The 12301-nt window shown below is 37.5% G+C and overlaps 1 protein-coding gene across 1 annotated transcript in view; it reads right to left on the bottom strand.

Moving 5' to 3' along the window:
• Positions 1-12301, bottom strand: part of LOC104318743 (HBS1-like protein) — a 64731-nt gene that overhangs the window by 2512 nt on the left and 49918 nt on the right. The window contains exons 9-16 of the mRNA XM_069787266.1: positions 10139-10285; positions 9405-9479; positions 8501-8618; positions 8244-8312; positions 4868-4972; positions 2752-2842; positions 1052-1160; positions 331-431 (exon numbers count right to left, since the gene is read on the bottom strand). Coding sequence (XP_069643367.1) covers positions 331-431; positions 1052-1160; positions 2752-2842; positions 4868-4972; positions 8244-8312; positions 8501-8618; positions 9405-9479; positions 10139-10285 — 815 coding nt within the window. The remainder of the gene's footprint in view (positions 1-330; positions 432-1051; positions 1161-2751; positions 2843-4867; positions 4973-8243; positions 8313-8500; positions 8619-9404; positions 9480-10138; positions 10286-12301) is intronic.

Raw genomic sequence — 12301 nt, 5'->3', positions numbered from 1 at the left:
GAAGAAGAGAGAGAGAGATAATGTAAAAAAAAAAAAAAAAAAAAAAAAATCCTTTAAGTGCAGGGCTGGTGATCTAGAATTCACTCCCAATACTGCAAGTGACCTTATGCAAGTCATTTTACTTCTCAGGTGCTCCACATTTATCAAGTGGGCCGGAGGTTTTTCACTTTGTAATGCACTCTGAAATCTAAACATGAAACCAACTAAAACAATGAAAGCATATTCTTACAAACACAATATTGCTTCATAATAGAACCTGCTTGATATATTATATATTAATCAAAAGTCAGCCCATTTCTTGAGTAATTATTAACTATTCAAAACACTTACTTAGGTTTTTTCTTTGTCACTTCACCAGTGTTTTTGTGCAGGACACTCAACAGCCTTCTAATAGTAGCAGGTTCACTGACGGTTTGATAGTGTAAAAGCACCTAAAAATATTTTTTTCAGTTATTAAACATTCTACAATAATCAGAAATCCTAGGTGTTAATACTCAAAAACATCAACTTCATTTAAAGACTGATTTTTTTAAACAAATGCTAACAATACTTCTCTCACAGGAATCTCTGCCTCACATTCGGTAAATGTTCCTAGTTACTAAACTTTGTGATCTCTACAGATATGACACAAAGGTCATGTATTAATTCATCATAAATACATTTTTTCATTTTTAAGTGTTTTGCTTTTGCCTCTTCAGTGCAGTTCTGTAGCATGAACTGATATTTTATTTATTCTACAAGGTATCTTACAACTAAGTGCATCATTACACTCCTGCAAGGCATGAGCTTTCTAAAGGACAGCCTAGCCTGACTGTGGTGGAACTCATGTTCTCTGAAATGGCTCAGCTATGTATTAAAAGCCAGTAAGAATATGCATAAGCACCCACAATAGCCCCTTACATCCTCTTCAAATTGCAGAAGAATCTGTTTCCTCTGGAGAGACAGAACCACTTCTGGATGCTAAATGCCTCTCACATTCGGGGGGGTCAAACATGGAGAGGAAAAGCCCTGAACAACCTGTAATGAACACAGAACTTTCACAGAGACTTACAGGAAATCCTTTAGTGATTGGAACCTCCGTATTGAAGATGAGAACCCGAGCTCTGAAACGAGTGCAAACTTTAATGGGTTCCTTGGGATCACAAAATACAGAGCCAACACTAGAAGAGAGAGCAAAAGAAACTGATATCTTGACATACAAATGTTAATCACTGCACTGGAAAAATATAAATATTTAAGACAAGCAAAGCAAAGACACCACCACTTTAATATAACCTGTAGGAAAAAAAAGAAATCAGGAACACTGTATTAAAGCTTGTAATGAAATTAATTCCTAGATGATGTCTACAGTATTTTGTGGGTATGCATGAAGAGGTCTGTCTAGTTCAGCGAACAACTACGTCCATTGCTAATCAGTTTCTGAAAATGTCACTGCTTCCTGTGCGTAGGTACTTTGAAGAATTAGACTCTCATTCAGAGATTAATTGTTTCAGATCAATAGCATAAAATACTGCAGGGTGCCCAAAATTGCAGCGTTGCTGCCTGTAACTCAACTATTTTGTGGATAAAGGAATATCATCATCAGGACTCTCAAAACTTAAGCTCTCAGCAGAACTCATTTCCAAAAAACCCTACATGGAGTCACAAGAAAGCTGCTGCTTTTTACAAGTCAGTAAGGTAGACTAGACACAGCTTTCTCACAGTGGCTAGTTTTAGCCATCTAAAATGAAAAGAAAATTAATCCCACTCAGAAATACGACTGAAGAGAACAAACAGCATGATTAAATGTTTCTATCAGATGTAATCAAATTTCACCAGTATCAAGAGGACTTCAAACTTCATACCTTTTCTTGACAAGTCTAACAGATCTCCAGAAGATGAATGACATTAAGGTAACGAATTGACTCAAGCCTTCATTCAACAAGTAGAACAAGACTTTTTCATCCCCCATTTACCACAGAGAATCACACCCCATTGTGAAATGGCAATACAGACAAGCCTGTACTTTTCCCTTAAAAGCAGAGCATAAGTTTGCAAAACTACCAGTGCAAGGAGTTTTTCAAATAGTAGCTTGAAAGTTTGCTGTCTGAAGTCCAACTGGAATGTAAAAAAGCCGAACAAATTACAGATCCAATTTTCTAGCCCGAACAACAACCGACACTAAAAGCTTGAGGCTAATGCTTAGCATGAAACCTATAGACTGAAAGAGACGCAAAGATTTGCTGTGTCTCACTGAATGTATTGGACCCTCCAAAAAAGGGTCAGTAAACATTTACCAAAACAAACATTACAAGCAGTTAAATGTGTTGAATGAAGTTTCCATCAATTCCACTTGTCCAGATTTACTTACTGGTACGCAATGGCAGTTGTTTGGATGTGTTTTGTTAGAATTCTTTATGATTCAATAAGCTCTTCAAAAATCTTTTGTTTTATTTAGCAAGAGGGATTTACTTAATTCAGCAATTAAAATATCCAAGGACAAGTCGTAAGGAAAAGGCTTTGAAGGTTACCAGTGTCAGCACTAGGGCAAAGTATGAAAACTAACAGTATTCTTCTGAGGTTGCCGTTGTACATGTAGCAGATGTTTCCAACGTTTGTACATGCAAGCCAGGTGATATGCATCACTTCGGTTTTAAATATCCTGGTAGCCACATCATTCTTCAAGTAAACCGCTGATTGTTAAGTGTAATAGTTATAAAGCTTTTCATTAAAAACAAACCGTTACTTAGACTGAAACCCAGTTTTGCTCACTTGATTTTGATGATATCCATGCCGGTCAAAGTGAGACTAACGTGATCTCCTGCTGCAGCCCAATCAACTGGTTCATCGTGCAGTGTGATTCCTGGAAATGAGTAAAAACAGAACCTCACAGTGAAGTACCTAGGTTCCGAGCTACAAACAAACAGCTCTGTTTGGGCCATTTGTGCTTCATCAACCATTACTCATCAATTTTCAGTATGAATGGGTTGAGAGTAAAAGCTTTTTAACTGAGAAGCCTGAGGAAGCTTTTTTTCCCCCTTGGTGAGGACACACTATTCTCTCACCCCACCCTGCACAGTAACATGGCTTTATTTAAGCCAGAGGAGGGGACCTGGCACTTGTCACACAGCGCAGATGACGCAGTCCTGAAAATGCCGTAGTACTAATATCTCCGTATCTGCCCCACCCATCCTTTGAGGCACACGCACACCCTAGACCGCATCCTTCATATACTTTAATGGTACTATGTCAACTTTCATTTACCTTAAGTGGGTTTGCTGACTCTTTCATAAAAAAGCGTAACTGCTGCCTTTCGTTCATGACATTGCATCTATTAGAAAGCATCTTTAAAAGTAATTTTATACTGATTTTGATGCATTTTAATTGCTTTAAAAGATAACCTGGCTCGTGGGTGAGGACAAAAATAATTGCTCCTGACTTAACATTCTGAGGTTTCTGGGAGACACCAATGATGAAAGAAAAAACCCTCACTTATCTATAACTATTGCACGCATTTATAGGATCTAGTCCTATTTTGCTACAGATTGTATTTATTGATTTGAAAATCTGTTCCCAAAACTACTTCTCAAAAACATGCCAGAAAGCATCATTCCACTACAAGCATGTTAAGTACTGTTTTTTTAAGCAGTGTTGATAATTATTTCACATGTACATGTCATTCTCACAGAATAAGTGAAACTCAGCCTTTTGAAATGAAAAACTGGAATTCTAATGTGCACACTACATTTAGTAAGTACTGTATGACAAATTAAGTTATCTCTTCTTTACATTAAATATAAATAATACACGCTTAATGAACTAATACCCCCGACCTTCACCTGCTTTTCAGCCATATGAAAGGCAGTACCAAAGAAAAATCATAGAATTGTACCATTGGGGATACTCAGACAAAATACATCTTTTTCCATACTACTTCCTCCACTCCCAAAACAGAGGAGTGACTACAGTGGTCTGATAACCATATTCATCCACGTTATTGTAACATTCCTGTGCATGTGAACAATGTGCATGCAACCGTATAAACAGGCACACTGAAGAGCTTCCCAAATTAGCACTGAACGAGCTGGTTCTGGAACGAAACAGGACAGTCGAACCAGCACATTGCTGAATTCAGGCTAAATAGTTAGATACAGAAACCTCTTCATTTATTTTGAGGTCTTAATTTTTTATTCATTGGTCAATGTAGGAAAATCATAATTTTATCTTTCTGTTTGCATATGAAACCAAAACAACTCTGAAGTACAAAACCAGCAAGCTTAATCAGGAAACAGGTAAACATTTAATGTCTTAACTATTCCTCTTCTCAGAAATCAAATGTATTGAAATTTAAATCCAATTTACTTCTCTTTTGTAGTTGCTCAGGACAATTATTTCCTGAAAGTTTGTATATTATGAAAGGATCGGTGACAATCTCATGAACATCAAACAGCAGAGACTTAATTCTCAAGCTTTTTCACATCTAATTCAAAGGTTAATTTCTAAAGGTTGTTCAACATCCTCACACTTCCTAACAGCAATAACACTCCACAGCAAAGCTGAATATTAATGATTCCTGTACTGCATATTTTTATAAACATTGCTGGAACTCAGATGTTTTTACAGGTTCTTCATAAAGCAATGTCAAAAGTCACGAGGCTGTAACATTTGGAATATCTGATATGGTAAAAAAAGATTTTAAAAAATGCAAGATTTCACATACTCTTCATAGACATATTTATACAGACACAGTCACATCTAAAGAAATTCGTTTTATGCTTTCACATTTTATGTTTGACAGTTAGTATCAGTTTGACAGTCTGTTACCATTTCAGTAACTGCTTCTAGCCCAGTATTGACCTGAAAGTAAACACGCTTCTGAAGACCGTACCTTTTGCAGTGCAAGTTTCATTGGGAGGCATTGCCAGAAGTCGTTCTCCAACTTGAATATAGCCTGCTTCTATTTTACCAGTCACACAAAATCCTGATCCTTGGTCTGTAATAAACACAGCAATAATTCCAAAAAACTTCATAGCAAGGTCAATTTCCCATCACAAGTTAGCCCTTCAGCAATGCATAGATAAGTTTTTAATATAATGAAGACAGGTTCCCCCCCCGCCCCCGCAGTAGAGTTCAGTACTTGCAAGTTAGCCAGCTGTGCATCATAATGAAAATGAAACATTAAATTCAAAACCTCTAGATCTTATGTTTTTCAGAACTAAGGGAGAAATATCCTTCTTTAAGCTAATGTAGGTATATGAAGAAATATTTTTTAGTTTTTCAATATTAGATTAAGTCCCTTCATTTCTAACAATTTTCTTTAATTCAGCACTTTCTCACTACAATTACAGATTAAAAAAAAAACATATCACAGACCTCTCATAAAAATTCTCTTGCATACAGGTACAAATTCCTATACCATTCACTGTTTAACTGAGTCATGCTCAGTCTACGTGCTCTGTCTGCATATTTCTTTTACTCCTGGAAAGTCAAAGATTGATTCAGTGCTATTTAATATGAGGAGCTATTGTAATTTTGGATGATGTAAGCATTTCTGAATAAAAGATCTGCAAAGTTTTTTCTTCTTCAATGTCCTTATTTGAATTCATTATTTGAATGATATGTCAGTTATTTTCAATAGATGTGCTACACGTGCACATTTATGCACTTACACCTTAAAAAATGCCTCATATCCTTAGCGTGCGTTTGCAGGTGTGTTTAAAAAGAATCCTCAGAAGTGAGTCTACAATGACATTTTCAGTAACCATACAAACAACAAATACACCTTTTGCTGAACATTAGAATTCAGTGATAAGCAAGCATCTGAGTATTTTGTGTGTCACATTAAGCTTTTAATCTAAAGCTGAATTCAAAAGAGCAAGCTGACCTCAAACCTTGAGGTCACATACTATCAACTTGCTCTTTTGTGTTCATCACCGTTATTGACGAATGCTTCCATCTATCTAGCTGGAAGAATATTACCAGTATGTCTGCAAGCTAATTTTCCTCTATTCATTCCAGCAAATAAGATGAATGCAATCAATTAACAGATGACATCAGATGTCAAAAGAACAGAAAACTGGAGCAGCAGATAATTGCTAGAAAAAGAATCCCCAGGTCATGGCACAAATACCATCTCAATATGGTCCACAAAAGAACCTGAAGCTGGCTCTGCAAGCACTTGCAGGCAACGAGAAATGCGAACTGGTTTCAGGTTCCCAACCACTCCCAAGCACAATCAAGAACGATTTCTCTTTTTTTTCACATCATCACCAGCTCTGGCTTGGTAAACCACTGTGGTGTTTGAAGCTTCACCCTCTCCCATGCCGATTGCTTCCTGCAAAATGTCAAGTTCCTTCAGCTCCCCAGGAAATCAATGCAAGTACAAAATGGATAGTGGGGGACAGAATCAGGGCATAAAAAATAGCCTGATTTCTGTGTATCATGGTACTCAGCTTCTCCCAGGACATGTTCTTTGTCCTCAGGATTTGGCTGCTGGACAAGGCTTTTCTAAAGTCAGGTCAAGTCATACCCTAGACAGCATTATAACATGGTTAAGTGGTGATTGATGCATTCATCAAGGAATTTACAGGGACCTCTTGGATCACGAGATAGTTTGCCTGGAAAAAAATATTAGGAGGGCTATGGAGGACAACAGCCAAAATCAGGCTGAGGTAGATGAATCATATGTGTAACTAACCTTAAATAAAGAAAGGGGTTTTCCAACCTACGTAAGAGCACACTCAGCACTCTCACTTTTTACACACTTCTATGGACAGCTCCTCCTGAGCATGCAGAGGCACTGGAATAGAGCTGAGAACAACTGTTGCTTCATGTACTCATAGCTGCAGCTACTTCCTCTGGTGGCATCCAAGTTAATTAAGTTTTGAGATCACAAGGTTAAGAAAAAAATAGCCTAAAAAACACCTAAAACGCCACATTTAGTGATAAATGCTGTATATGTAAATTGAGTCCCTTCCAAAGCCATTATTTTTTTGCATACCTTAGCAAAAAATCAGACTTTTCCACAGAACACATTTAGTCAAAATTGCTCATTTTGTGAAAGTTAGGTCAACACAAAAGTGGTTATTGCAACACAAAAATTGTGATAATATTTTGAAAGATCTCAATCAATAATCCTAAAACTCTTTCCCACAGCTCATGAAATTAAAAAAAAATAAAAAAAATACAGTGACAGCCTAGATGACGAAACTAGTGGTAACACACTAGGGTAAGTTCTCATGCAAGGTTTCAATATTTAACATTATGGCTTCAGTACCTTAAGTCAGCTAACCCAGGGCACGTACAGCATCTAGTGTTTTCTCAAGGACCCACATGAAAATTGCACAAAACTGATTTTTCCAATTACAATCGGTATTTTGGTTTGTTTGTACTTCCCCTATAAACACCCTATATATAAAGTAAAATTTCTTTTAAAATATGAACTTCAATAATAATATTTGATTACAAATATTTACAACATTTCAATCATGCTGTCATTTAGCTTGCAACATTTCTCAAGGGACCTATGGAACATTTCAAACGGGATAAGTGTTACAAACCTTATTTCTTCTAAATTACCTGTAAATGTAAATGCATTTAAGTGAAAAAAAAAAATCAAGTTTACCACGAAAACCTTAAGGGCTCAAGGCAGTCTTTCTCCAGACAATGGAAATAAGAACTGGTTATAGTTACTTGCTATCCATATCTCTACTAGTGCTAGGGAATAGCTAGCTGCCTTTCATTAAATCCTTGGCTGGTTGTAACAGTCTCACCACCAATCACCACCCTTTTCTTCCACCTCACCCCTCCAAATTTTTTATATGAAAATGAAGGAATTTATCATTATTTACAGCTACAATAATGAACATAAAAGGAACAAGTCAAACTTTTTTAAAATCTAGGAGTGGAAGGTAAAAGAGCCCAAAAAGTCACACTCAAAAAGTTTGAGAAACACTCATTTAGGCAACAAGAAACCAGTCTGGGAAAGAGAAACTCCCAAATTCTGTCCCACAGAACCATCAACTCATTACACAGCCAATTAGCTGGTCACACAGATTTTCTTCCTCAATTTCTTTTCCAGTGTTTCTCATTCAGCGGTACTATCTAAAATTTGACAAAGAACAGTTCTTGAAAACTTACTATTCCTGTTCAAGACTACTGATACACATAAAGCTCTTACTTTAAGTCTTATTTTTACATCATTTTTCAACACTTGTGTTAAATATCGGTTAAATAATCGTGAAAATATTATAGAAACAACCAACCTTTAAAAACATCAGCAACACACAACCGAAATGGTTTATCCACTGATCTCTGTGGTGGCTTGAAAGAATCTGCAAATAAATTGATAAGGGCTTTTAGAATTTCTGTATTTAATAACTACCTCAACAACTTCTCACTTAGGGATAAATCAACTATATTGCATTCAAAAAACTTTGTCCCACACTTCCCCCAAAATAAAAGTTTTGACATACACAGGACTAAGATATATTAGTTTTTAAATGAGGAAAATTGCACTCACCAATTTGCTCTAACAAACAGTTTCCTTTATACCACTGTGTGAGGTCACTTGACTGACCCCTTGTGACCAGGTTTTCACCACCAAGGCCACTCGTTGGGATGTAAGCCACATCCGATTCCTAATTAAGAAAACAAACAGAAGTTAAGCATACATTAACAACAGGATCTTCTAGCAGAAGCAAGAGGTGCATTTTTCAACATCATGTATCTAAGCTATAAAAGAACAGTTGGCACATTCATTATTTCCCCTGGAGAAGGCAGATTACCTGATGGACCCACTTCCCTTCCGTTTACCTCTTGCCTTATCACAGTGCTCAAAAAAGATTTGGAGATATTTAAACATGATGATAGCAAAATTAACAACTAGAAACTGAGTTCAGGTAACAAACTCCAATTCCGTATCTGACAGGCAAAACTTCAGTTGGAATTACTGATTTATGCATAGGGATTTCAGGAAGGCCACAGCCAAATGGATAGTTGGAACTGAGGAAATGTGAGAACAGTCAAGAATGGCAAATGGAGAGTGTTCTTCTGCGTTCGTAATCAACACTGACACCTGCTGTGGTATAAAACTCTCTACTGGCATTCATGTAATCCTGAACAGTAAGATAGATGATCCTTGGTCTGTTCTGCTTTGTAGACAACAATCCCAAGAAACTACAAGTGAGGTGAGTGCCCCAAAGATTCAACAGACCTAAACAAAGATGATGACAGAAAGAGTATTAAAGAACTGACTAACCTTATCCAGGGCTCAATGTACACCCTACCAGAAGGAAAAGGCATGTGCTATACTATGTGCACACAGTAGTAGCAGGAAAGTGACACAAAATAACCTGACACTAAGAAAAGCTTATCCTACCTAAATGCCTGAACAAAGCAACAAAGACCTCAGAAATTTACATTACCTTAAAGCCAGCTTGTTTAAGAAATTGGCTGAGCTTATTTGTAATTTCCTGAAATCTTTCCTGTTGCCAATCGACCTAAAATAGAAAACAGATTATGATAATAAAACTGTAGGTTTTTAACCATGACTCGAACATACTGCTGCATGTCATCAACTCTGTAGTACCAGTAGGTGTTCTCCACACACAGCACCCAATGAATTTATAAATGAGATTTCCATGTGGATTCATAGTTGAATACCTAAGAGCATACACATTAACAATTACTGACAGCAAAAAACACACCACTTAATTTGCACTTTAGTTTGATTTGTCCTTGAATAGCACCTTTTTTTTTTTATAGTTTACACAAAATTCAGATTCAGCAAGAATATAGACAACACAGTAATAATCTGAAACACAACTAGTAATATTTAACACACTTTACAGGTTTAAATAAAGCTCTTGGGGTCTTGACCTGAATGACCACCAAGGTGTCCTTGCAGATGCCACTGAGTTAACTGCTTATGTGAGATTTTCACAAGTACAACAAGGACCGCTACTCATTTTAGCACCAAAACTATCTGTGTGCTTTGAAAATACACCCATATATAAAAAGAAAAGTATTGCAAAGTCTAAACACAAGAGACAGAGCTGAGAATCAAAGAAAGAAACAATACTTTATATTAATTTCACAATATTGGGTCCACAATCCCAGATGGAAGCCCTTCAACTAAATGAAAAAATTAATCATGTACCTGGTCCATTTTATTGACTGCAACAGCTAGCTGTGTCACTCCAAGAGAGCGCACTAATAATCCATGTTCTCGAGTTTGTCCACCTGTCTCAAACCCTGCTTCAAACTCTCCTCTGCTAGCATCCACAACCAAAATAGCCACATCAGCCTAGATTTAAAAAAAACAAAACAAAAAAAACAACAAACCACAATCAAAAGTGGTTAAGAGGTGGAAATAATCCGGGTAAATAAGTCAATTAGCAACATTTCACACAAAATGTACTTTACACAGGAAGCATCCTGATGTGCCTCAAATGTAATTGAAACTGCTCAGTCCTATCCGTGTCATAGCCCACTTTGGTGAGATATTACGGCATTATGTCATTTCATGTCATAAACCACCATTTTCTGTCAAACACAAGCCAACTCTTGGTTTTGGGAACCTGTCCTCTTCAAACTACCCACTATGGATGTGCTGCACAGACCTCAACTAAACAAGAGCAGTCCATGCTCCAGAAACTTAAGAATGGTATGAACACAACGTCCAGTTCTCCCTGCCTCACTCTCGACACCTTCATAGTGAGAAGCTGCAAAAATTACAGATAAATAACAACACTATACAACTGGGACAACCAGTCAACCGCATGTTGGATGTGAATGCTTCACAGTCCACTCAACACACTGGAGCATGCCAAAATCACAAGGTGGAAAAGACGAAGTAGCCTATTTTATCATCTAGGCAAACTCTCTGTCACAGCGTTAAGAGCAAATAGGTATCATGCAGTCTACAGCCCTGCGCAAAAGTCAGCATGTAAGCAGAGGGGAAAAACACAAGAGTTTGCTGTTAGCCTTAAATGCTGCTAATATTGCTTCTATTTTTCCTGCTTTGGTAACTAACAGCCAGTTGGCCCATCACCATGTACCAAGCAATGGCAGCAGACGTGAACAATAAAGGTACTGCTGTCAAGAGGCAGGTGTAAGACAATTTCTTAGGACTGATGAATTGGATGTAATGGAAAGAGAGAGGAGAAAAGGTAGTACTTTCTCCCTTTCCTTACATGCTTATGTTTCAGGATGCCAGGAGAAGGAACAAAGACAGCACGTTGTCCTAGCTCTGAATTCCCCTTGCCTTGTCCTAGGCATGAAATCCCCACAGCTCATACAGAGACAGCTCAAGTGTGAGAACGGGAAAAGGATGAGGGATGAATTTCCCCACAGCTCTCAGCCTCAGAAGTGCATTGTGGTGAACTTCTCCCTCAAAAAAAAGGACGTCCTGTATTTTCTAAATTATTAATACTGTACCTCGGGACTTACGTGAATTAACCATATGTATCAAAGGACAGATCCTGGCCCTGATAAGGCTGATTTGCATTTTGCATAACAGCAGCGGGGGATTCACCTCCTAACAGAATTCTCCACAATAAAAAGGTATCAGAGCTATTTCCACGTTTGCTTTCTTCCATCCATTGCTTCAGCACTGAGCCTACTCTAATAGGCAACAGAAACTTGCAAAGTTTCAATGATTCCTTAACAGGCTTCAGAATAGACCAGTCCCTCACCATTCTGAGAGCTGAGGGAACATAGACATACCAAGTCTTATCTGGCCAGCCCCATCTTCCGCTGAACTGATACAACTGCTGGTGGATCTGCAAGTCCTCTCTTAACACTTCTACCTGTATTACTTTTCCCCCAAAAGACAAAGTAACTTAAAGCTGTAAAGAAAATGGCATGGCTGAATTGACATTTTCCACTGTTCTGAAACTAAAGATCCATTTCTAATTTTAAAACCCCTGAACTTCTAACAACATATGCTCCACAATATAGATGACTACAAGCTCTACACCATAAATTTGCAAACTTCTGATTATTCTGCAGCCTACCCCCTGGGTCACAAGGTCTGAATTCCTACCCAGGCTTTGCTTCAGAGCTAGAGCAGAATCTGGGGCAAACCAGTCTTCCTACAGTATAGTTCTCTATCTGCAAATCATACTAACAGTTCCCACCCTTACTAAGGCCTTAAGCTAAAACTCACATCTCAGACTGTAATGACATCTGCAAAGCAAAAATCTCTACAAAGTAGCTTAGCTTCATGAAAAAAAAAAAATATTCTTTGATTACACCTCTACTTTGGAGAATCAATTCTACTATTTTAAAAAGGATGCCTTTAAGTGGAAGAAATTTCACA

Source organism: Haliaeetus albicilla, chromosome 7, assembly GCF_947461875.1.
Source record: "Haliaeetus albicilla chromosome 7, bHalAlb1.1, whole genome shotgun sequence".
NCBI classification, from domain to species: domain Eukaryota; kingdom Metazoa; phylum Chordata; class Aves; order Accipitriformes; family Accipitridae; genus Haliaeetus; species Haliaeetus albicilla.
This window is presented reverse-complemented; position numbering and strand designations above follow the sequence as displayed.